This window comes from Enhydra lutris, unplaced genomic scaffold (genome assembly GCF_002288905.1).
Source record: "Enhydra lutris kenyoni isolate GAN:26980312 unplaced genomic scaffold, ASM228890v2 scaffoldscaffold8, whole genome shotgun sequence".
In the NCBI taxonomy this organism is placed as follows: domain Eukaryota; kingdom Metazoa; phylum Chordata; class Mammalia; order Carnivora; family Mustelidae; genus Enhydra; species Enhydra lutris.
The window spans coordinates 6,975,888-7,002,072 of record NW_019154092.1 but is presented as its reverse complement, the minus strand read 5'-3'; the positions used below and the strand labels follow the sequence as shown (position 1 = coordinate 7,002,072).

The 26,185-nt window shown below is 47.8% G+C and overlaps 1 protein-coding gene across 1 annotated transcript in view; it reads left to right on the top strand.

Moving 5' to 3' along the window:
• Nucleotides 1-982: 982 nt before the first annotated feature.
• The window catches only part of LOC111142570 (APC down-regulated 1), a 31,123-nt gene continuing 5,920 nt past the window's right edge, over nucleotides 983-26,185 (top strand). Inside the window, exons 1-3 of the mRNA XM_022495846.1 lie at nucleotides 983-1,050; nucleotides 14,161-14,344; nucleotides 17,383-17,914. Coding sequence (XP_022351554.1) covers nucleotides 993-1,050; nucleotides 14,161-14,344; nucleotides 17,383-17,914 — 774 coding nt within the window. The 5' untranslated portion in view covers nucleotides 983-992. The remainder of the gene's footprint in view (nucleotides 1,051-14,160; nucleotides 14,345-17,382; nucleotides 17,915-26,185) is intronic.

Sequence of the window (26,185 nt, the reverse complement as noted above, 5' to 3'; positions counted from 1 at the left end):
CGCGTGCGAACACACACATACACGCACCCCTATCCTTGCAAGCGGACTTTTCTCAGGCGCCCTCCACGAGTCCTCCAGCCCTGCAGGGCGCCCCACCCCACTTCGGAACACCTTTCACAAGCGGTGCCCCCACCCCTGCGGAGGGGAGGGAAAGGGTCCAGAGTGCCGGGGGTGGAGGCCAGGATGGCGTAGGGCACCTCTTTCCAGGCCGGCACGGAGAGGAGGGAGAGGGGCGCGGAGCCCGGGGCTGGGAGAGGGGGGAGATGCTGGCGGGAGGGAGGAGGTTAAGGACTGAGAGGGGAAGGGAAGGTGCAGGGGAGCGGAGGCGGGGAGGGAGAGAGAGGAGGAGGCGGGAGGAGGCGAAGGGGCTGGAGAGGAGGAGGGTGGGAGAGGAGGCTGGAGAAGGAGGCGGGAGAGGCGGTGCCCCATGCGCCCTTTCAAGTCTCCGCGCCCCGGGCCCCCTGCCCCCGGCCCCCAGTCTGCGGTCTGGGAGGCGGTGGCCCGGCGGTGCCGCCCCGCCTCCTCCCCCAACTCCTCCCCCGGCCCCTCCCCCGGCCCGCGGCCCGGCCGCCCCGCCGGAGGCGCTCGGGAAATATGAAGAGACGCTGCAGCTGCGGCGGTGGTGGCGGTCAGTGCAGCTCGGAGCGGCGCGCGCTGCGGTGGTTGCGGCGGCGGCCGGGGAGGGACTCAGAGGGCCCGGGTGCCGGGAGGCCGGGAGCGGGGACGGGACCGGGCCGGGCGCGCGGGGCCCCGACGGCGCCCAGAGAGCGCGCGCCCCGCAGCCCCCGCGCCGCGCCCTCCGGGCATGGGGCGCGCCGCTGCCGCCTGACGCGCGGGGCCTGGGCCGGCCGCCCGTGTCCCCGCGCCGCCGCCTCGTCGAGTCCTCCGGGCTGGAGGCGGGGGGACAGAGCGCGCGCGGCGCCGCGGCCGTTCCCGGGGAGCGGCGTCCCTGGACGGCGGGCGGCTCGGGCGGTCCCGGAGGAGGACTGGAGATGTCCGGTCTGTGCCGCCTCCTGCTCGCGTACCTGTTCCCGGCCCTCCTGCTTCACGGTGAGTTCCTGCTTGGGCGACCGCCGCTCCCCCTGCCCGCCTCCCGGGAGAGGGTGCTCGCGGGTCCCCCGGCGGCGGCCGGAGCTGGTTTGCGGCTGGAGCTTGCTTTCTGGAAGGGTGCGGAGCTCACACACAGACCCCTTTTAGCTCCTGAATGGATTGCATCAAGTTCCAGGGAAAACTTTTACGCGCTCTTGGGGTTTCAGAGTGTGGACTGTCATGAAATCGTGGGCTTGGCCATCCGGTCTCCAAAGTGTCAAGAGTGCCTGCCAGAGGGGATCTTGATGTGGTGCAAGCTTTTGTGGGGCTGGAAAGCGAAACCGTGGTCATTTAAGGGGGAAAACAACCCGCGCGCGTTTCTCTGTGCCCTCGGAGAGGACTAGTGTTTGCTGAAGGTGTGGTGGTGGGGCTCTCCCCCAAGTGGACTGGGTGCAGTCTCAAGGAGCAGGGGACTCTGAACAGTCAAGGTGTAATTATGAAAACCGGTCTCCGAAGGTTCTCCGGCCCCGGACACCTTGTTTGCCTTCAGACTCTTGCTTGATGGTTTTGTTTCTGCGCCTCATGGGCCCCATTTCCTCGGGGGCTCCAGTAAACCTTAGCCGGAGAACATCAGCTCTTTCAAAGAGTTCCAGGAATTGCACTGAGAAAAATAAGGCCGATTTTGTGGGAGATTGGTGTTGATCCTCGCTGCAGGCGGTGGCAGAACACGTTGTGCTGATTGAGAAGTCCTGAGCGAACTTTCCCTAATGGTGGCCACCTGACATTTAAGGGAGCGTCTCCACGCAGAGCGTGGCTCTCCTTCCTCCACACCACCAAGCCTCCCCAACCTCTGCAGGTCAGATGAGCATCCTCAAAGACAGTCAGTTTCTCTCCGTGGAGCTTCAGAATGCATGGATGCACTTGTATGTAGCTAGCACCCAGACCAGACTGTGACCCCCATCCCACCCCACTGCAGCCCCCCACCCTGCATGATCTAGAAAGGCAGGAGCCAGTGAATCCTGGAGCTATGGAAGTGGCTCTTTGCTTTGTAGTCCTGCTTCAGGGCAGACAGCTCCAGGCCCTGCTAAGGTGTCCAGTGGGGCCAGACCTGCCTGATTGCCAAGGTGTGTCTGCAAGCCCCAGTGATCCCAGATTTTAAAAGTCAGGATGGAAGGCTTGCAGTTCCAGGGCCAAAGAGAGAAGGTATAATTATAGGGTTGCACTCCTAGGCCCATCTGCTTAGAATTACAGAGCAGTTTTAATCTTTGGCTGAAACATGAAACAAATCAGAGCCAATGAACAGATCAAACAGCAGCTGCCACACACACCAGAAGAAAGAGTGAGAGAGATGAAACAGAGAAAATTGTCCCCCTAAAAAAAAATCTGTTGTAATATCTGCAAACAAAAATGGCAGGATGGTCAAATGACTTTAACATGAGAGATTACTTGAAAATTGGGCATAAACAGAATTTTTTTTTTTTTTTTTTTTTTTGCATTTTGAACTACAGAAGCGGTCCTCATAGGCATCGTGGACCGGCTAGTTCTGAACGCTTTCTCCCTCCTTTCAGAGACGGGTGTTGTAATTATACTTCCTACCCTGCCCGCTAGTCTAAGCTGGAATGGTAACTAATAGTTAGTAATAGAAGCCCCAGTATACCCTTGTGAGTGTAGCCCCAAATCTCCCAATTTGAGTCTGTGTTGGCCTGAACTTCTCGGGATTAGAGATTGACCCAGTTGTGCTAGAAGGAGAACCTTGTGATGAGGAAGGAAGGGGTCAGTCTGCACTTTAACCCGAGTGGGGGGGGGGGGCGCCTCAGACCCTGTGCATGGTGATGAAGAGGATATAAGAGAAAAAAGGCAGTTTGCAAATTCTAACTGGATGACATGGATACCCTGAAAAAAATGACCCAATTTCAAAGTGAATCTGCAATGGCAAAATTATTCATGCTGTAGTTGCTCACAGATCCCCTTGGATCTGGCAGGGAGTGTTGGACTCTAGCACAAAAAATAAACAGATGGAATGGTGGTTCAACGTATAAATCCTTGGGATTTAAGAAAGGCTTGTCATAATTCGTTAGGATAACGTAAAGCACCAGGAAATGATTGAGTATTCTCCTTTTCCTCCTGATTTTTCCCGATTCATGTTAATTTTAACTGAAAATGGGTATTGATCGTCTTAACCCTAGTGAATGGCTTGATGAATGTGTCCTACTCTATAGGAGGTTTTACAAGCATTTAAAAATTCTGTAGTGACAGATGAGCTTAATCGTATATTTTAGTAGTTATGAGTTGAAGGAAATTACCTAAAATCTTCTTAGAATGGCTTAATGGTTTTTTTCCTGATACCTAGGCATCTTATTTTACTAACCCTAGGACATTATTTGTCTGTTTATGGTAGCAATTGTTAGGTAACAACAGATTTTCTGGGGTCAGGAGTGTATTTGTGACAAACTTTGAGTATAGTTTCAGACATCATTTATAGATAGTTACACTAGCAAGTCACATTAATAAGATTAAAAAGTACACGAGGCCTTCAGGAAGATTCTGTGTAAGGATGACATAGAAAAACTATGATGTTTGGCCTCCAGTCTTTGTTCAGTTTGTTGGTTACTTTTATTTCAACTCATTGCAAGTCATAAATCACCCCTATGTCCTACTGGTGAGTAAATTAGGCTCTGGCCAGACTTGGAGCCTGTTGTTTGTTTTTGCTGTTTTTTAAACTGTAAATGTAGAGCAGGACTCAAGTTCAAAATCTAATGGCATAAAAGTATACACGTCAGTTTTACTTTCCTCTCCTTCCACTTCTGAAAACAATTGAATTTCTTAATCCAAATAAAACCTATTGAATGTCACGGAGGTATGCAGCTGGAAGACGTCCGTTATCACTGTTTTCTTTGCTTAGATGAAAAGCCACAAAAATCATCCGGCTCCAGAAACACAGATTAGCATGAGGTATTCCAGAATAAGTGGTGCTTTAATGCACAGCAAAGTGCAGACTCCCCTTGCTAATGGAAATATTTGATTTTAAGTTTTGGAACTGATGTCGGGGGAGATGTTCTACCCCCCATTCCGTTTACTTGTGTAGCATTCGTTGACTTTACTGAAAGGTGAAGGCACTTTTGAGCTATTCCCTTTCATCCAAGGAATTCTAGCAAAATGGAAAAAAAAGAAAAAAAGAAAGAAAGAAAAACTAAATTTCCAAATGCGAGCTTACCCAACAAAATTGGCCAAAACACTTAAATAGGGTAAAATAAGAATCTTTGAAATACCGTTTTACTAAAGAAGACAGTTTTTGTAACCAAGAAAACACTGTGTTTCCTGCACCCTCTCCCCCTTGGTCATAAAATGAAATCTTGAGAAGAAATCTGACTCAGTGGTACATAACAAGGGGCAAGGGTCTTAGATGTTAAATATTCTCTTGCGAAATCAATTGACTTGCTTCAAATACGCAGCTAGGCAAATCTATAATAACAATGTTCATTCTTTTTCTCCCCAAACAAGAAGAGAACTAAGCCTTAAGTGGATGATATGACTGTGTAATTACATAGTGTTTAGGGGCAGACTGATGACAACTTGATATAATCAATTAAAGTGAAGCATAAAACATTTAAGACTCGAAACAAGAAAAGCTAGGTTAGTGATTGTATACATCTGCTGAAAGCTCACACAGCAGGACGTGTCTTCGATAGACCCCCGCGTGTAGCTTTGAAATGAAGACCCTGCCATCGTTGTCCACGCACGCCTTCTTACTGTGTCAAGATTGTATGTGTTTGGGTCCTTGTGTAGCTCTGATTTGGGAACAGAATTATTCTGGTATGTTATGGGATGGGTATCGAGGTCAGAGAAATGATAGGGGAACACCCTAAAATTATTAAGGGTGTTCTGTAAGGGTTTTCCAGTTTCATTCATTCAGCAAGTACATTTATGAGGCCCTACTGTGTGCCAGGTACCACTGTGTGCCAGGGACAGGAGCTGTGAGGAGGCCCATACTCCCTTTCCTGCAGAGCCCCAAAGAATATTGAGGGGTGAGGAAGGAAAGCTTGTTGCAAGGCTCCAGAGCTGGGAGGATGGCATGCTCTGTAGTACTTTCCTTGCTGAGAATCCCACCAAACTGTCCCAAACCTACATATACCCCACGCACACCATGCACGCGTGCTTGCACATGCGCGCATGCACACATGCACAGACACACACACACACACACACCACGCACACCTGCACATGCGCACGACTGTGCTGAAGAGCACTGTGCGGCAGCAACAGTCAGCTACAGATGCAACGTGCAAACTGTGCAAGTGACACAGGATGTCAACCCCAGTGTCTAACCTGGAGACTGTGGCATTAGAAGAAAATGACATAGACAATTACCTCATTTGCAGCTACGGTTGAATGGAGCCAGGAATTTGAAATCTTGACTTTATTATATTTCTCATAAAGGGAAAAATAGTTTTAGATAAAAAGGTTTAAAGATTGGCAAGAGCTGCTCTTTCAGCTTTTATCTCAAGAAACAATTTGGAAATAAAAATAAGAGCTTGGTAGGCATAGCTACCCACATGGTAGTAAAATCCAGTTTGTCTGCAACACATACAGGCTTTTATTCCAACAGCATGAAAAGCTGTGCTGGAGTTTATCTAGCAGAATCCATGGTAAAGCATACATTTACAGTAATGACTGCTTATTTAATTGGGCAGGGCAATTTCATGGCTAAGTAATTACCTGCATTTAATCTAATCAGTCACATTTTATCTGCTTTGGGTTTTTACATATCCCACCAGTTCTAACTTGAGAATACGTTCTCACTCTGATTATCCAAGTGATACATGTCACATTATTTAAAACAGAGGCATGCAAAGTGAACGAGAAAAGCATCACTCAGAACCCCCTCCTCGGAGACAACCATTGTTAATATTTTTCCATATGCTTATTTAGCCTTTAAAAAGTTTCTTTAAAGGATTGCACTACATGTTATAGAGACTGTCCTGATCAAAGATTAGTTTAAGTCCCAAGTATGCTTGAAAATCATTTCCTTCCCCACTAATTTTACATTTTATTACACATAAAATAGTGTGGAGCTTTTGCTTCTCCGTCTCAAGTGGCAGGTGAGAAACTCTGGAATGTATCTAAATAATTCAAATTTTTTAAAATGTTATTGAAAAATTGGGGATTTGGACATGGGGTATATTTTCCTTCTATTTCACATTTCCTTTCATTTAAAAACAATGGCCCACACGTGAGGGAGAACCTCACAGGTATGCAGCTATTTGGTAAACGAATGAATGTTGACTTTCAAACATTCAAGTAGTCATTGCTCACCAGTTCCCTGTTCCCCCATCTTTCACTCTTCTGTTTAGTCCCTCCTTGTCCCTGGACTGGCTACTTTCTGAAAACACCCTGGATTTAGGAACAAGCTTTGCTGGGGATGACCACAGCAAAACTAATATATTCATTCCCTTTGAGAGCTATGCTAAGGACTGCTTTCTGAATGCAAACTGGTGACTTCAGTGGTATCAATGGTCACCTGGTCACACGGGCTTTGTATTTGGGGTGTCAGTCTCTGCCTAAATGGTCAACCCTATGCTTCCTTTCATTTCCGGAAATCTGGGGCTTTTTATCGATGTCCCCGAGAGTTTTCAGTCTCTGAACAGTAGACCATGACAATTATGGTAGTGCTTGAGGTCTTTCTGCAGTCATTTTGGATTACTGTTACAGAGTGATTTTACTCTCTGGGAGTAAATCACTCGTGCACACACACGCACACACATGCAGGCATGTGAGTCAGCCTTCCAGAGCTCCGGGATCTTGTTTAGTTCTCTAGAAGTGGTAACCTGTAAAATAATACCCTAAAGCCTTCAGGAATTTTTTTTTTTTCAGTAGGTGAATAATTTTCTTCCTGAGTCTACTATTCTCCCACACTTACTTGAAAGAAATACTCACTTGTCGTCATAATTTTATCTGAGCCCAGGCCCTAAGACCCCCAGTCTTGGAGACCATTTTATGGAGAAGTCCTTTTCCTGATTGAGAGCTCTGCTGGACAGGGAACAGGGCTATGGAGAGCTTCCCGCTTAGTCGGTGTCATGGACTGGCAATTTATAGAATACTGCACATTTAAAAGTGGTTCTCTGCTTCTAACTTTCTATACCTAGGTAGTAACTGGCATTTGAGAATGAGATAGCCTGTGCATAAAGTAAATTGTTCATTGTCACACAAACTTTACTTATTATTATTGTTGTTATAATTTTTACTTTTATCCAAGTAGTAGGCACATATGGGATGATCTGCCCAAAGCCACCTTGAAGACCAAATTCACAGTCACTTTCTTACTGGATGGTGGTTGTTTTTTAATCCTTTGAGGTATTTTTTTCCCTTATTAAGCAAAATCTTAATAAAAGAACCCAATTAACTTATCTTCTCAGTTAACCAAAATATCTAGAATCCTCAGTTGACCCATATGTTGACATGATTTGTGCCTGCACTCCCCCACACAGACTTCATCACTCTGGTCTTATAAGAAATAAAAGAAAGAAAAAAGAAAAAAAACACTTCATGGCTTAAACAGGGTTGTTACCTGTTCGGTCTAGCATTTCTGTATCCGGCACCGATGTTCCTCATAATGACCTTGAGTCACTTTGAGAACCTGAATCATCAAAGAACGACCATAAATGTCAACTGTATTCAACATAAAACGGCAGAATTTTCAACAACCAGCTCTTGTGATTAGCCACACTTTCAGTTACATAGGTAGTCCAATTAAATGGGGGTTTTAAAAAGTTATTATATATAACAAGCAGATTTATTATAAATAATAGACAGCAGCTATTCTAATAGTTGCCACCCCTGAGTACTGCATTGCTAAGTACCAGGATGACAGATTTACATAATTTAAGATTAGTACATATAGGACATATAAATTAGGACACGTAGGACATAAAAATATTTTGCACAAGTCTTTTTAGATGCAGTGCTAAATTAGTATTCATTCCTACTTTTCTCTCTCCCTCCCTTCCCTCCTCTTTCCTTTCTTTGACTATAACTTCTTATGTACCTTCTCCACAACATGTAAAAGATGGTCAGGACAAAAAAAACTCAAGAGACTATGAAAGAGATTTACTGCTGTTTGTCCAGAGTGCTTCCCATCTCTTATCTTTCTTATTTATTCAGGCAAAAATGATATGCTGAGCTATCGTCATAGAAGCTTCAGAATGGATCTTCCTGTTTCCCATCTGTTTCCCATACCTCCGAAATTGGGAAAAGCGATCTTCCCAAAACGGAATTCCTGTTGTGCTCGTACACTGGTAACATCTTTCATGGTTTCTCTTCACCTTTCCAGTGAAGGGCACGCTCTGTCTGCTATGTGGCACTCTTGATCATGGACCTGCCTCTCTACTTCTGCTCCTCTGTTGTGGGCCACCCCGTGGTGCCTGCTCCCCGAGCCCAGCCCCAGTTCCTCCTACATGAACCCCTCCTGTCCACGTCCTTATATTTGGGTATGCCGTGTACTCTGCCCAGACCACTTCCACTCAGCATTCAAGGCACGGTTGTCCCTCTGCGAACCTTCCAAGGATGAATTCAGAGCCTGTTCTCTCTGTCCTACGAGTCCCTCTACAAGCCTACTTGGGGTCTGGTTTCTGGTCCAACTGAGACTCCCTCAGGCCATAATGTTTACAGCTTCCATGTCTAGAACAGAGCCTGGCCCTTCAGAACCTTTCTGATGGTTAGAATGAATGAGTTGCTAGTTTCAGTCCCAAACTGGAATTGACCTATTCTGAGCGACACAGTGAACACCGGGGTCCCTGGGTTGACCAGAAGTCCTTGGAGGGCACTCCATGGGCGATCCTAAGATGGAAGTCTGGGGGATAAGGAAAGCTGTTAACCTTGACCTCTCCTACAGCTAGACTTGGCGCTTCAAATGGCCTTTTAATTCTAAAAGGCATTTCATAGAAGTAGCACTCATGAGAAGGCCAACCAGAGTTTCCATGCCAGAAAAACTAAATAAATACTAGAGACCACTCCTGGCAGTTGACTGTAGACCTAAGAGACAAGTTTCTCTGACTGTACAGCAGCCCCGGCTTTCACATGACCCATTTAATTTTGTTCCCACCAAGGTGATGGGTCCTGGAAGGGCAAAGATAGAAAGGAACCAATCCCATTTTTTTCTACCTTAAAAATACAGTATCAGGGGGCGCCTAGGTGGCTCAGTGGGTTAAAGCCTGTGCCTTCGGCTCGGGTCATGATCTCAGGGTCCTGGGATCGAGCCCCACATCGGGCTCTCTGCTCAGCGGAGAGCCTGCTTCCCTTCCTCTCTCTCTCTCTGCCTGCCTCTCTGCTTACTTGTGATCTCTGTCAGATAAAATCTTAAAAAAAAAAAATACAGTATCAGCCTCAAGTATGAACCCTAACTCACTGTATGCTGAAGAGCTATGCTAACTGTAGAATTCTACCTGGCTGTTTATGCTGCTGCTTTTCTGCCCTGACAGTCTTGCTGTGTCTGTGACCTTTGGTCTGTGACCATAAGAGCAATGGCCAAGTGCAGAGTTGTCCCTAGAAACCCGAGTGACATATGATCTTGTGCCTGCTTTCAAATGATCGGCGTATTGGTGGTTCTGGGATTTTATTTCTTCCACCCCTGGTTAAAAAGCATCCCTGTAGTTCCCTTCCTTTGTGACTGGCCTTATGAACGACCCATGCATATTCTGACCACCACTCCCTCTTCCTCTGTCTTTGAACTCCCAGCTTCCTTCCCAGAAACCCCCTTCATCATCCCCACCCTAGTTCTTTGACATTCAGGCCAATGAGCCCTTGAGAGCCTCAAGGTCGGAAAAAACTTATCTTCATTCTTCTTCATGCTTCCGGCTCCTAAAATATACAAAGAATGAATAGGTATTTGTTAAACTGAGCCACAGAGCCCAGCGCTTTGGGTCCCGCCTCTTCTGCACGGGGGTCACCAGTTAACTTGGTCACGGAGCCCTGTGTCTTTTTTTACTCCGAGCTCTCTGGCCTTCTCAGCGCTCAGAGGGAGCCTGACTTTTACCGTTATTTTAACTCTGCTGTTAGTTAGGAAGGACTTTTTGAGGGTGGTCTAAAAGCCTAATCATCATGGAAAATAATAACACATTTCATGAGAACTATGTCTGAGTTCGGGAAGACAGTCTCAGCAAATCCTGAAACCAGCCCTGAGAGACGGGTAATGTTATCCCCTCTTCATAGATGAGTAGACAGAAGCTTGGAGGTTAAGTTATTTGTTTCAGGTAACCATGCTAATGGTGTGTTTCATTGATTGGAAGACCCACCTTTTTTTTTTTTCCCCCTATTTTAAGATCTCTGCAGTGGAAGTGCATCTGAGGGTTGATGGGGGTCCCAGTCCACGTTAGCTTGCAGGCAGCAGTCATGGGCAAGATGCTGCAGGCTTGGCCTGCGTGAGTCTGAACACAGCAGCTCACACTGTCATCACATCACTTCTTTTGCGTGGCCCCTAGTTACTCCCCGTCTATGGACTAGTTGCAAATAGGTCAGTTTTGAAAATAGAGTCGATGTCTGAATCACGCATGCTTGGCTATTTTCTCCATAAGTCACTTAATAAATTTCACCCTTCAAAACCAGCGTGGCTTGGAGCAGAGCAGTGGGGGGCAAGTTTGACCTCAGTGAGGCAGATACTTACATTGTAACTGTCAATTACTTAGAAAGGAAGATACCCACCAAAAGATGAGGCCCTGTTCCTGTTTTGCTGTTGAGATATGTGCAAAGCAAACCCATTACCTGTCACACATGAAGTGTTGTAATGGAAGGCAAGAAATGTTGTCAGATCTCTCTGACCAGAGCAATGTCAGAGAAGTGGGGTGCTGCTGTGCACTATTCAGGGGGATTTCGGGACCCTCGTGCAGAAATCATTGAGCGGCAAGTTTTTTTGTCACTGGTTGTAAAATAATAATGCATCTTAATAATCCTTGAAGTCTTGGATTCGGGGAAATTCTTTAAGTGGCAGATCTAGTTTCAGACTCAGGCAGCCTAGCTCTAGAATTTTCGCCCACATCCACTCTCCTTCCGGCTTTTATCATCTTTACGGGAAAGCAGTTGCAGGGTGTAAAGGGGTTTACAAGTCAATTTTTAGAACATAGCATGGTCGATAGGGAGATGATGATGGTTCTTTGCCGCACGCTCGGTGTCCCATTTAAAGCAGCATCTTCCCCAGCTCCCAGTGCTTCATAACTTGAATTCAAATCTGTTTTAAGTTAGCCACGTCGTAATTGATCACATAGACGGTTGAGCCACCAGACAGCGAGCTGTCCTGTCCTTTATTTCTTGATTGCCTAAAGGGGAATTCAGGAACTGCTTCCATCTTCGAGGTAATTACAACTCTTGGGATCCATAGAGGTCCCTAGTAACCCCCTCTTCCTCCTCTAGTTCAAAGCCGACAGAGAGATCAGCAGAGGTCTCAGACAGATGGGGGTGAATACATGAGAACTGTGATAATACTCAGTCAGAAATCACAGTATCGGGGCGCCTGGGTGGCTCAGTGGGTTAAGCCTCTGCCTTCGGCTCAGGTCATGATCTCTGGGTCCTGGGATCGAGCTCCTGCATCAGGCTCCCTACTCAGCGAGGAGCCTGCTTCCCCCTCTCTCTCTCTGCCTGCCTCTCTGCCTACTTGTGATCTCTGTCTGTCAAATAAATAAAATCTTTGAAAAAATGAAAGAAATCGCAGTATCGACAGAAGTCCATGGTGGGATTGCTAACAGTTCACCCCTGAATTTCTTGGCCTTTCTACCTCGTGCCACAGCCAGACAGCCAAAGGGTCCGGGTGCCTACTACATGGGCAGGGCAGGCACTAATAAAATGCATGTGCAGTTGGTCCTTGAACAACACAGCTTTGACCTGCGTGGGTTCATTTACATGTGGCTTTTTTTCCGATAAAGACAGTATAGTACTGTATGTATATTTTCTGTTCTTGATAACATTTCCTTTTCTCTAGCTTACTTTACTGTAAGAATACAGTATATAACACATAGAACATGGTGTTCAAGGATGAACTGTATTTTGAAAAGAGGAAAAAGATGAATGGTGTAGTTACGCATACCTGTTCCCGTCATGCACACAGCTTCAGAGGGTTGGGGAGAGAACTCCCAGAAATGTCATTCTGCCATCCTCCGTGCAAGCAGAGGCCAGCGGTAGGAAGGGCCTCGTTGAACCTCCAGGAACCCATGAGCACCGACACCGCCAGATGTGGATTTCAGGGTTTTAATGTTTCTCACGTATTCTTGCTGGGGTCCGAATCACTGGGTTGGACTAAGCAGGGTTGGTGATGAGGTTGCATTTCATAGGAACGCAGCACTGTCCTCTCATTTCGAATCTCTTTTCACTCCTTTTGAATTAGTTGAATCATACTCATGGGTGTCTCTCCCTCATTCGTTGCCTTTTGCTTCACTTAAGATCCATGGGAACAATTCAAAGTCACTGCTCTAGTCCAAGGCTAGCATTTTGCTCAGAGGAAGAGCCCAGAGTTCCCATATGTCTTCTCAGTACCAAAGACTTCTAACAGAAGATTAGTTCAGCCCTCTCAATTATGACCAATATCTGAATATTTTCTAAATATCTGAATGTTATCAGCATGTCGTCCGTGTTTCTCCTATAGATTTTCACCCTGTTGCTCTGAGTCACCATGTTCTGGGTCTAACTTTTCATTTGTAAACGATCCCCCCTCAAGCCCTGGTTTCTCTATGAAGTTATTTAGGTGTTGATTACAAAGTATATAATTGCCTCTTCCTAGTACAATTCTGAGGGGTGCATTTTATTTATTTTGTGTACATTTTTATTTTGCTTTTGTCTATTTGTCAGGGGCTTTTTGTTTTGGGTCTTTTTTTCTTTTTTGGTTAACAAGGTGCTGAATACTTAGTAGGTCTACAATAAAGACCTATTAATGTGTTAGTTACTTCAGGAGTAATTGACAGCAGAAGTCAGTCAATTTCCTTTGAGAAGGAAAGGAAAGGTAAAGGAAAGGGAGAGTAGGCTTTCAGATTATAACTCAGCTGGCTATGCTTTCCTCTGAACAGGGGCTGGTGGTTATTTTTGCATTCCTTTAAGTGTCTGCCAACCTAAACTGTTTATACTGAAGATGAACTGAGTCAGAATATTCCTTTACCTGTGGAAAATAAAAATATGTAGTCTTCTTGGAGTTATTCTTAATTTAGAACCCTGTATTAGCACTGCCTTTATGGGTGTGAGAGGCTGGAGTGGGAAGGTAATTGGGGAAAAATGTCCCCCACGTCCCCCACTGAAGGGGGGTATATGACTTATGCCCCACTGATGGGCAGCCCTGTAGAAGGTGTCCATCCAGAGACAGAGAGAACCAGAAGATGCCCGGCTTGGGGGGAGCCGCTGGGAGCCGAGCCAGGGAACAAATGTCAGTTAGGAGCCCTCTGAGTTATTCCTGGTCCTTTTTCCGCTCCATCAGAATTCCCCTTCCACTGAGGCTGGTCTCCACGCTCTTGCCCTTCCTCATCTTAATGTGTCACCGCACAAGACCACCCTTCCCGCCAACCCCTTTCTTACGCCTCCATTGGGTGGCTTTGGAACATATTAATTTCTCTCTTCATCCCCTGTTACATTCATTTGTCTGCACTGTAAGCTGCTCCCTTAGATGCACCGTTTTATGTGCCATTGCAGAGAGGCACCAGTTTGAGCTCAGGCTTTGCCAGGAACTAGCCAAGAGATCTCCCAGGAGTCTGCGTTGTCTTCCTGGGGTTTGGTTTTCCTGGCTTTCCCACCTGGGAAATACATCCCCCTTTGAGATGTGAACTCCAGGAGAGCAGAGGCAGTGATAAACCTGGTGGGGTAGGAGTACAATTCCTACTTGCAGTGATTTCTTTTTTAATCATTTTTAAAAAGATTTTATTTATTTATTTGAAAGAGAGATACAGAGAAAGAGCAGGAGCAGAGGGGAGAGGCAAAGGGAGAGAAGCAGACTCACCGCTGAGCGAGTAGGCTGAGATCAGGACCTGAGCAAAAGGCAGACACTTAGCCAACAGAGCCACCCAGGCACCCCGGCCATTTGCGGCGATGTCTTGTCAAGGAGGCCATTCCTCAGCCTGACTCCAGTGTGCTGCGAGATCTCCCTTCAGCAAGCTTCCACTTTTTTTTCAGGGCTGGGAGAGGGCTCTGCCCTCCTTCATCCAGACAGCAGATCCCATCCCAGGTCCTTAGAGAAAAGTGCCTGGAGGGCTTTCAAGGAATCACAGTGCCATCACATGCTCAAACATCTCCACAATGGTGCCAGGATCACCGTGCAGATGCCGCCAGCGATCGAGGGCCACTGGGTGTCCACTGGGTAAGAGGGTCGGGGTTGGACCAAGGCGGGGAAGGTGGAGGGTGGGGGTGGACCAGAGAGCACACATCTGTGGAAGGCCTTCCTCGGGGCTTCTCAGATGCCCAGAGACTGTATCCTATCTGCAATGGTGCATGTGTTATCTAAGTTCTAACTAAAAACCAAGCAACACTTTGAGACTCCAGTGGGTAAAGCACGGAGCTCAGGACTTTAGAAATGTTAGCCAAAGCAGAGATGATGCTTACCACTGTTAACCACAGGCTGTGAGTGAATGGGTCCTTGTTTACTGAACTCTCCTGTATGAAAAGAAACCATTAGCAAGTGAAATTAGGAGTCTGTGTTTCACCAACCCTGAAACATGACTTGCAAGCTTCTGAGGGTCTAAATATTCTAGCCATATTCTGGTAATTTAATATATGGCTTCAGGGTTCTAAGCGTACGTGGAGAGGTACTCAGGCTACCTAGCCAGGGCGTAGTTCTTGGTCTCTCCCAGGCTACAGAGCTGAGATTTATCCCAGTTTGAGCTCTGGCTTATCTTCCATTAGAGCTTTTAAAAATAGCCTAGAGGCAGACCTGCAGTTTTTCCCCTACCCATTAAATTGTTGAGAATTAACAAGGCTTGCTCTGGGATCTGATCACTTCTCCCTTGAGCCTCTGGGTACCCCGGGGAGGGATCAAATGCGCACAGAGAAGAGAAAAAAAGGAATTTTTATAAGATGATGAAGACCCAGAGGTGGGTTTTTTTTTCCCCCTAAAGAGGGGGTTTCTTAAAATAACCGCATGATAAATATTTGCACAATCTTAGTATGATGTACTTTTAAAGAATTTATCATCTTATTCAAACACCTATTTATTGAGTGTACAAATATTTACAGTGTGCCCAGCACCATTCTAGATTTTGTGTATCTAGCAGTGAACAAAACAAGACACGATCCCTGTCTTCAGGAATTTTACAAATAAACATACAAAGAAGTACTTTGAAGAGGGAAAAAAACAACAGGTGCTAAAGGAGGATACCAGGGGCCTTATTTTAGGACGGGGGTGGGGTCAGGAAAGGCTACCAGAGGAAAGGACACTTGAGCTGGGATGTCCTTAGCTGTGCAAAGATCCAGGGAAGAGCTTTCCATCTGGAAGAACTAGCAAAGACTGGGTTGGAGAAGCAACTGACCAGGAGTCCTTGTAGCAGGGGAGTAGTAAACCCTGGTGGAGGGACTGGGGCGGTGAGGCAGGGCAGCTCCAGATGAGGCTGCCAGGGAGGGCGGGGACAACTCCAGAGCAGATCTGGCCAGATTGGGGTTAGAACTGGACGGTCATTGAGGAGTTCGCAGCATGGGCCATGCTTAAGACACGATCCCGCTTTCACATGAGGCACTGTGGCTGCAGTGCGGCAAATGGGTAGTAGAAAAAGTGAGAGGAGGATGACCAATTAAAAGATGGTTGTAACAGGTGCATCTAGAGGTGACAACGCGTAGGTGAGGGGGTGGTGGGCCGGTGCAGTGCCTGAGGACTTGAGATACGTTGAGCCCTGAGGTCAGGCAGCACACCTTCAGGGCCCTTATGAACAGACTGTGATTACGGCTCTCGCTGGACAGGGCCTCCTTCACAGTGGGGAGGACCTTTGCAGCCCCTCTTGTGCCTTCTCTGCAGAACGCTGGGCTCAGGGTTCCACCGAGTGCCTTCTGAGCATGCGCCCTCCCCGGACTTCCACCGACAGCCTTTCCCAGAAGCGGGTGTCCGCTTGGAGTGATGTTTACCTTTCAGCAGTGTGTTAACTGAAAAATGGAAGTGTTTAGCAGTTTTGAGAATAACAGGTCTTTAGGATTTCAGCTCAAACCATGCTGAGTCTGCTCAAACCATAATTTCTATAAATAATGCATAGTAAATATATATATGTAATATACTATATTACTGAGTTCTGATATTATATCACTATATTTTATATATATAATATATATGTAAACATATATATGTAAATATATACATACATATATATATATATGTATGTGTGTGTGTGTATATATATATATATGTATATATATATATATATATCTATCTCACAGACTCGAGCAGAGTTATAAGGCCAAACCTGATGGACGTAAGTCATGATGTAACTGAGATTCTGATCTACTGGAGAGTTCCAGAGGTTGGATTCTGTGGTGGGTATGTTGAAGAAGCCCGCCAGCGTTTCCCTGGTATGGGCTGCGCTGCAGCGATAGGAACGGGCCCCAGGTAGGTCAGTGATCAGTTCCTGCTGGCCATATGTGTGCTGTAGACCCAGTCCAAGTATTTCTGGCCAGTGAACCTAGTATTGATCTAAGGCCACAGCAGAAAACCACTTTGTCATTGCCATTTTGTCAATGAGCACAATCAAAAGGAACCCTTAGTTCTGTTCCTTTACCTTTGCTTTCACTAATGGACCCTTTTCCCCAATAGAGGGAAAATTCATTTTCACGAGATGAGAGGGTGAATTTCCACTTGCCCCTAAGAGACTTCTCCCCAGACTAGATTCCATGGCAGAATGACAGACATTCGGCACCCGCCTGCTCTAGACAAGGACCATAAAATGGAAGTGTTCAGGGGATCAGCTCTTTTTGAGCTAGCATAAGGAGCCTTCCTTCATAGGCCAGCACCACTCTCTTCCCTCTTTCCACCGGAAAGACCCTTCTCTGAAGTCAAGCCCCCAGGGAGGAGTGAGAGTGGCAGGTTTGGGCTCTGGTGGCTTGTTCTTACAACGAATAAAGACTGTGGTGTAGAGAGATTAGGAACACTGCTTGGAGCCAGACTGCCTGGATTCACGGTCTGGCTTTTCTCCTGGTTACATGGCCTGGGGGCACCTTCCCTAATCTCTCAGGCCTTGGTTTCTGCACTGTGCAATGGAAACGATACCTCCTTTAGCCCTAGGTCGTTGTGGGGAGTCAATACATGGGTGTCTGTGAAGGCACAGAACAGTGCCTGTGACCCTAGTTTCTTGACACCGTAGCGAATCTGCCCCTCAGCACTTTTGGGCTTGAAAACGTCTTCCCTCCCTTTTCCTCCTGCAGCTGTGAAGTGAGGTCGGGCCCAGAGTTCATCACGAGGTCCTACAGGTTCTACCACAATAACACCTTCAAGGCCTACCAGTTCTACTATGGCGGCAACCGGTGCACCAGCCCCACCTACACCCTGGTCATCCGGGGCAAGGTCCGCCTGCGCCAGGCCTCCTGGATCATCCGAGGGGGCACCGAGGCTGACTACCAGCTGCACAACGTGCAGGTCGTCTGCCACACGGAGGCTGTCGCCGAGAGGCTCAGCCAGCTGGTGAACCGCACATGCCCGGGTTTCGTGCCCGCCGGGAGCCCCTGGGTGCGGGATGTGCCCTACGACCTGTGGCGGGAAGAGAATGGCTGCGAGTGCACCAAGGCTGTGAACTTTGCCATGCACGAGCTGCAGCTGATCCGGGTGGAGAAGCAGTATCTGCAGCACAACCTGGACCGCCTGGTGGAGGAGCTCTTCCTTGGGGACATCCACACGGACGCCTCGCAGAGGACGTTCTACCGGCCGTCCAGCTACCAGCCCCCCCTGCAGAACGCCAAGGTACCCCACAGCTGACCGCACTTGGGACCCGCGGGCAGGTCTTTATGAAGCAAGATGAGCGAGCCACAGGGAGGCATGGCGGTGGGGTCCGTAGGGACCTCTGCGAGGTGACCAGCGTCATGGGGGAGATGGCGGAGGGCCATCCAGGGAGGGACCCGCAGCAGAGTCAGGACACCCGGCTGGGCCACCCGCTTGCTCTGCCGTGGGGGTGCTGTGCTTTTCTGCATGATGTGGGTAATGGCAGTGGGCTTGTGGGTGTGCTAGGGGCCTGGTGTTGTGGTTCTAGCATATTCTGAAGGCTCTCCTCAGCTCTAACACTCCACAAACATCTTTGGTTCTGAAAGGAAAGCACAAAGGCAACATGGAGATGTTAGAACCTCGTTTGGGAGAGATGCCACGGCAGGAGTGATCCCGGCCCTGGGGGAGAGGGCAAGGCAGCTGAGGGGAGTAGGGACAGTGCTCTTGTAGGCTGCAGAGCTGATGGTCTCCTACCCCCACTACTGCTTCTGGTCTTCCCAGCCAACCCCTGAAGCAGATATGGCTGCCCCCTTAGGCAGAAGGGAGAGGTAGTGGAGATTCAGGGGGTTGTCTCTTTTGCCCAGTGTCACCCAGGCGGTGAGGTTCTGCACTGGAACTTGATCCCAGACCTCCTTCTCCAGACCCCATGTTCTTTCCATTCAGCTAAGTGAAATGTAAAGTCACTGTGATCCCCGGGGGAGGACGGAGTGGGGCAGGAAACAATTAAAACCTTATAATGTTCTTTTTGTGAATGATAGTCCAGTAATTATATTTGGAATTCACAAAACATTTCCTTTCCATGGGCTCAGGATCCGTGTCAGCCTGTAGCACCATCTTCCACCACAGAAGATCCAGGCAGGGAGGGGCGTGCAGGGAGGGGGTCAAGGGAGATTTCTCCTGTGGCCGCCCCCACCCCCGCCACCATCGGATTGGATTCTGTGGAATCCTCTCTCCAACAAGGACTCTCTAAATGAGGGGCCCCGTTTGACTTTTGTTTGATGGTTTATTCATTATTTTAATCTTTATTTTTTTCTTAGTCCTTTGAGCTTATTTATGACTGGTAGAGATATCCCAGAGTACTTCTCCTGCCAGAGACCACTTGGTGTTATCTTCTGTTTATCTGTGTTATTGTGAGCTCCTGTAATGAAAGTCGCCTTTATTCTAATTGTGGGAAATCTGCTGAGGAAGCCCACTTGGCCAAGACGCCTTCCTCTGGATGCGCCTCACCAGGGACGGTCCCCGTGTGTGAGGTGAAGCCAGACCGGGGGCTCTGGGCCCCAGACCCAGCCCTCCCTGGGTTCACAGCATGACTCTGGGCGCCAAACGGGAGTCAGGGCTCCTGCATTCTGCCTCGAGATTCCAGATGCACTGAGGAGGAAGAGGGGAACAGGGCAGTGAGAGCATGGCCTTTGTTGTCTGTCTGCATCCCAGTATCACTCTGGGATGCCTCAGGCCTCCTCAGGAGGGGTAGGGAGCAGAGTAGCTGAAGCTGCACCCATTCCATGGGTCACACAAAGGCATCAAGAGGACAGTGGCCATAGGTGGCCCCTAGGCAAGGGCATGGTCTGTTGGGGGAGGGGCAGACAGGACTCATGGGCTCCCCGTCCATCCTGAGATGCTTCCACATGGAAACATGGTCCAGAGTCCGTGCTGAACACTGCAGCTGAACAACACTTCTCTTGATCGAAATCTCTGGTGCAAGAGAGCAGCAGGGTAAAGGAGCTCTTCGTCTGAACATTTGGCTTCCTCTGAGTCCGGTCTAGCCAACTTTTAAATTATCTCTGGTAATGGGAGGTAAGATTGTCATGAATAAAAATGGCCCACAGATAATCCAGAAACTTTCTGTCAGCCAGGAACGCCAGCCCGGTCCTTTCTGCGCCTGCTCGCCCTCCAGCAGAGACACTAACAGGCAGCGAAGGGCCAAGAGGCAGGAGCAGTGAGGCAGGGAACTGAGTAAGGAGGAGGCAGTCTGAGGGAGGAGGCAGGTACCATCCCAGAGCTGTCTGGGCTGGAGTCTGGCTGCTCTCCCGTCCACACCTGACCTTGGATTAGTCCTTTGCACACACTCAGATTCACATTCCTTTTCCTCAACTGTAGACACCCATGGAGGCTCTTTTTTTAGGACTGAAAAGAAAAAAGGACGAACCGTAATACCTTTCTTTTCTTACGTCCATTCCCTCACTCTGATCTTCTGGTGGCTGCCCGGTCAGCAGGCTCGATAAGTAAAATCAGTATTCCTAAGACTTGCAGCTCTGGAAGATTCTCTCCCACTCCCTCCCCAGACCCATAGAAGGCATTTCTCCTGCTGTCAGTCGACTCCCTGAACAGAGCCTGTCTGTTGGGAGAGCAAAGGCACACACTTGTGGTTCCTGGAGGGAAAATGTCTTGACCATGAGTTATTACCATTGGCATAAGGACTAAGGATGATAGTTGTAAGGCTGGCCTTAGAATTTTTATAAACACAAAAGTGGGAGACATGCTTTTTTTTTTTTTTTTTTTTAAACACTGTCTGGATAAACGGGCAAGAATGCGGACTTTGGAGATGGTAGCCAGTCCTGGAGTCCACTTCTTCTGTGGCCATCAGCTGCGAGGTGCTGGTGGCGTCGTCTGACCTTTGGGAGCCTTGATTTTTTTTTTTCCATAAAATGGTAAGAATAGAAGAATCAACTGGATTAGCGTGCTGAATGCTATCTGCCATCTGGAAAAGACCCTTCACCGAAGTTCCTGTCTTGCCCATTCCTGGAGTAGGTAGCTCTTCTGGGCGGGTGTCTCCTGGAGGGGTGACAATGACATTGACCAGGGCTCCCCAGGTGTTTGGCGATGCTTCACCATGAAGCGTCTCCTCCCATTTTCTCCTCCCCTCCCTACTAAGGCAACTGTGAAGACATTGACCCGGATACTTAAGAGGGAGACCCTCTAAACTCTAGGCCCGAGGCCCTGATTTAAGAAATTTTAAGGATAGAAAGAACCTTGGGCATACTGTTAAATACAAAACAAAAGAAGAAGAAGATCATCTAGAATAGCATGAACAGTATGATACCATCATGTGAAACTAATAAGGAAGAAGAAGAAGGTAAACTTACAAAGGAGGCAGTATTTTTGGAAGGACACATGAGAAACATGACAGTTGCCTCTGAGGAAGGGAACAGTTGGGGGACAGTTGGGCTGCAACTCATCACTGTATGCCTTTTTTGTACCTTTTGCATTTTGTGCCATGATCTTGTATTGTCCAAACAGAGTCATCCTGCAAGAAGGAAATAGATTTTGGAAGCTAGGACTCTGAGGCTCAGAGGGGAGCTCTGGCCACCGCCAGAGCTTGTGGCAGGGCTGGGAGGAGGACCCAGGCGGCCGTCCAGGGCCAGTGTATGCTGCTGTCTGCTTCCGTAGCCAGCCTGCATGGCCACGGGCGTCCTTCGAAGGCCAGTGAGGTCTGCATGGCTCTGGGAGCTGAAAGGGCCCCTTCTTCTCTTGTTGTCCCTGGCATTGAACATCTTGGCCCACAGCATGCCGCAGAGTCCTCAGGAAGTTTTTAGATCCCTCCACAGGACAGCTCTGAGAAGGAAGAAGCGGACTTCGCCATTGGTGCGTTTCCGGACTCAGCGCAGGCAGAGCCCCAGGTGCTCCCCACCCACTGGCCAGTGGCAGGTCGCCTCGCCCGCTGGGAACTGGGAACAGGAAGGAGGAGGGCTAGGAATGCATCCGGAGAGACCACACTCCCCCCTGCCACCCGCCTCTTTGAACTTTTTGCCTCCTCTAATTGCTGGTCCATAGAGACCTGGCTGAAAATTAGTTTAAATGCTAAATTGAGTTTGAAACCACTCATCTCAGCCCCTCTGGAAACGGGACACCATGTAAAAATAGAAACTTTAAATCAACTTGTTTTTCTAAGCTTTATACAGCTTTGCTGTGAGGTTCAGAGTCCTTTGGCAAATGCATCATGTTTGAAGAGAATCAGGTGTGCTGGGAGGATTCTTCCAGGATGAAATTGGCCGCTCTTCACTAGGAAAATCAAGACCACATAAAATAACCCTCCAAGAAGATGGTTTCCCTCAACTGAGTTTCCCATCAGGGCAGCCATCGCCCTCTGCTTTTCGTGCCGTTGAAGGGTGAGCGAGCCGAATTCTTTCAATGGTAGAATCAAATAGTAATTAAAAGCAAACGATCACCGGGGTTGTTGAGGATGCCAAGAGCCTCGGGATCAGACTTGTAAGCAAATGGAGTTGGTCTCTCTCCAAAACCCTGCACTGATTTAGCCACAGCATCATACATCAGAGAGGTTGTCTGAAACCAGACAGCCTTCCCCAAGCCATGCATCTCCAACATTCTGCCCCAGCGCGTCCACAGCCCCTCTGGGGAAGACAGGCACTGAAGTATTTTCAAGAGTTGCTGAGCACTAAAAATGGAAGAAGGTGATACTCCCGTGCTTTCGCTCTTGAATTCTGTAGAAACCTCTAGACTGAGAACGAGCGTTCGTTTTTGAGGGAGCTGGCCTTTCCGAGCCTTTTCAGAGTCTGTGAGAAATACAGATGGACCGCGAGACTTTCTGTATCAGGGACATCTGAGGCACCGTGGATCAGGTGGCCACGGGCAGTGCACTTTTCTGCCCATGCCCAGGAGCTGGCTCTGCCACAGGACGGGGTGGGGGAGGGGCTCCTCAGGTGAGTGCTTGGTGGGCTCCTGGGGCGGGGGACTGGGTGAGTGGGCATCACAGGACTAATGGCAGGAGGAGCCGGGGAAGGTGGTTGTGGAAGAATTTGCCTGCCTTCTGTTTCTGCCTCTGGAGGGAGAGGAAAGGGGTTCGTGAAGATGACAGGGAACAGAAGAGGTGGTAGAGGACCAGTGAATTCAAGGAGTCATGACCTAATCAAAAGCCCGTCTCACATCAAAGAGGAATCCTAAAGAAAAGTGTGGCCCTGCTCCCCAGGGCTAGGTGTATACTACAGAGCAGCCAATGTTGCACGTGGTTGGGGAAGTCAGAGCTGACGATGGGGGTTGGGTGATGGGGTCTTGACTTGGAAAGGCTTGCCTGTGTGGACCTTTGATTTGGGCCAAAGTGTGAAGTATCGTGCCTTCGATCTCTGTTCCCCATAGCTGCTGGCGTCTACTTTCCTCGCAGAAACAGTTCGTTACATTTCTTGACTCCAGAGCATTTCAGCAGATAAACAGACATGCGAGGTTGCTTTATTTAAGGAGTTGGCCAACCAGGAAATACTTGTTGTCAGGGACAGGATAAGTGGTAAACAGTTCATCCCTTAAAAGGCAAGAGAGCCCAGATGACGGAGAGTGAGCCCTGGGCGTGCCGGAAGTCAGCTGTTCAGTCTGGAGTAGGCCTCTAGCGTGCAGGGGGGCCGGCTCGGCACTGGGGAGAGCTTGGAGGAGGGGAAGAGGGCCTGACCTCGGGGGGGGGGGGGTAAGGGGGTATCTGGATTTACAGTAGATTTAATGTCATTATTACAATGAGCCTACTTTAACTATTGAGATGAATTTAAATTGACAGGAGTGGAAGACACAATCAAGTAAAAACATCAATCAGAAATTTTTTTCCGAAACAGTTCTTGAGGAACTTTGTTTTAAAGAATTGGCTGCTCATGGCCCTTTCTGGCTGTTGAGTCTGTACATGATGGGTGTATATAGGCAAGGTGGAAGCAAACTTATCTTTGGATGATTTCCTAATGTTCTGTAAACTGGAAAGGCCTTTGTGAGCTAACTTCTTAGCTTCTAAACTTCTTAGAAAACCTCTTTTTAGAAAATGAAGGGTTGCTCCCAGCGAGCCCCCTCCCCTGCCCCCAAGTACCCCTTAACTCCAGGACAGTGTTGGGTTAACTTTTGTCTCACTGAGCGGTGAGGAGACAAATATGAAGCCTGAGACATTGGCAGCTCACACTTCTTATGTCCTTCCGTTCTCCTTTCGTCCCCCATCCCTTCGTGGTACTAACAGCCCCCTCCAGCTCCTAAAGTCGCTGTTGGAGAGACACAACAGGCGTGACCATGGCTGTTCCACGTCCTCCTGAAAGTGGAATCATCGTGACCCATCGAGGTGGTCAAAATGAGCCCAGGTTCATGAATTCCTGCGACCCCAGATCTGAAATGCACCCCAGGAGGCCCCTCCCACAAGGCCATCAGCTTTCGTCATTTGCGATGACTGCTGCCTACTCTGTTCATACCGTTAAAGAGTCAGTGACAACATTCTAGCAATCAGTCTGCCACACTCCCCCAAACGTCATGGGAGAGTACTCTGGTCTTGGCCTCCAAGAGCTTGGAGAAATTCTTCTCCAGTGAAATAGAGAGGCTCCAGGAAGGCTATGTGTGTAGAAATACCTACAGTAGAAATGCAATCAAATGCATAGAGAACTGCTGTTGTAAAAAAAAAAAAAAAGCTTTTAGCTTCAGTCATTGGCAGGTCTCTTCCTGAGAAACATGAATGTGTTTTTGATCCCGTGGAAGGAAACTCTGTGAAAGGAAGTTTCCATCATCTGTTCCCATTTCTCCTCCTCCTTGGGCAAAACTTTTAGCCCAAGAAATGTTTTATTCATCCTGCTTCTCTAGTTGATCAGTTCACTGCAAGATGATATCAAGTAATTTCTTCCGTTCTGGGAAGAGGCTGGAAACAAGTGGATACTGTCAGCAAATGTTGTTGGTGAACCATCTCTCCAGAAATAAATGTTGGCAGGGAACAGGAGAGAGCCTGGAGAATCCCTATCAGTCATCGGCCAGAGAAGACCTTTTCTAGGGACCAGAGTCCTTGATAGACATCTGTTCTCAGCCTGAGAGGCAGCCTGGGGCCAGAGGATAGCACTCAGCAAGCCCCAAGTTCCAGACTCTACTTTTGGCTTGTAAACTTATCTGGGCCATGTTATTCTATCTCTCTGTGCCTTGGTGGCCTCATCTGTAAAGTGTACCCATGGTCTCTTCGAGAGGTTGTAAAGCTAAGGGGATGGTGTACTTGAACTTGCTCAGACTCATTGTGCTGGACGTGCAAGCTGTGGGTAGGGCGTTGGACAGGAATTGGAATGCAGAGTGGGCAAAACCCTACTCTTTGCTAGAACATTGCACACTTATGAAGTTGAAGGTTGATTGTCATTTTTTGAATAAGTTTGATTATCTTCTTTTAGGAAGTTAATTCCATGGGGACTTTTTTTTCTCCCCTCCTCCTTCAAAATTAAAGCTTTTTATAGTTGGTGTGAAGAGTAGCAACAAAGAAACACATTCTGGTCCTGCTGCTTTAACCTTCGGATCTTCTGTGTCCAGAAACCCTAACTTTAAAGTAGCCCATTCTAAGATCCCAGAGGAGGGAAGGAGGTAGAAGCCCAGTGGGAGAGCCTACAAAAGTATAGCTTTTCAGAGGAGAACCAGTATCAGAGCATGGACCTTAAAAGAGTGGAATTTCATAAAGCAAATGATATTTCAAAGTACACATCACTCTTCATGTCAGGAAACTCTTCCCATTTATTCTTTTTGAAAAGCTACTATCTATCTATCTATCTATCTATCTATTTATTTATTTATTTATTTAAGATTTTTATTTGAGAGGGGCACCTGTGTGGCTCAGTGGGTTAAAGCCTCTACCTTCGACTCAGGTCATGATCCCAGGGTCCTGGGATCAAGCCCCGCATTGGGCTCTCTGCTCAGCAGGGAGCCTGCTTCCCCCTCTCTCTGCCTGCCTCTCTGCCTACTTATGATCTGTCAAATAAATAAAACCTTAAAAAAAAAAAAAAGATTTTATTTGAGAGAGAGAACACAAGCAGGGGGAGCGGCAGGCAGAGGGAGAAGCAGACTCCCTGTTGAGCAGGGAGCCCAATGCGGGGCTCGATCCCAGGACTCCGGGCTCATGACCTGAGCCAAAGACAGAAGCTTAACCAACTGAGCCACCCAGGTGCCCCAGAAAGCTGCTGTTTTAAGAAAAGCATCTGGAAGAAGAGAAAATTTAGAGCCAGAATATAGGCCTTAATTTCAGCTTCCATGTAATTGTTCCTATAGGTCTTTCAAGTTTTATTCAAGCCAAGGATGGTGGGAATGAAGAGCACAAATTAGATTTTTTTAGAAAATCTGTCCATACAACAGAGAGGTTTCCCCCTTATCTAACCATGGCTAAAACTGTCTGCTTGGTGACAGTATGCACAGAGAGGCCAAAAATCCCACCCATGTTTATGACATCTTGGTTTCTTAATGGCTACTCAAGAGTTGTTACGACAGGTTACTAGTCAGTTCAACAGTAACAAGAAAAACAACCCTATTACAAAATGGGCAAAGGAC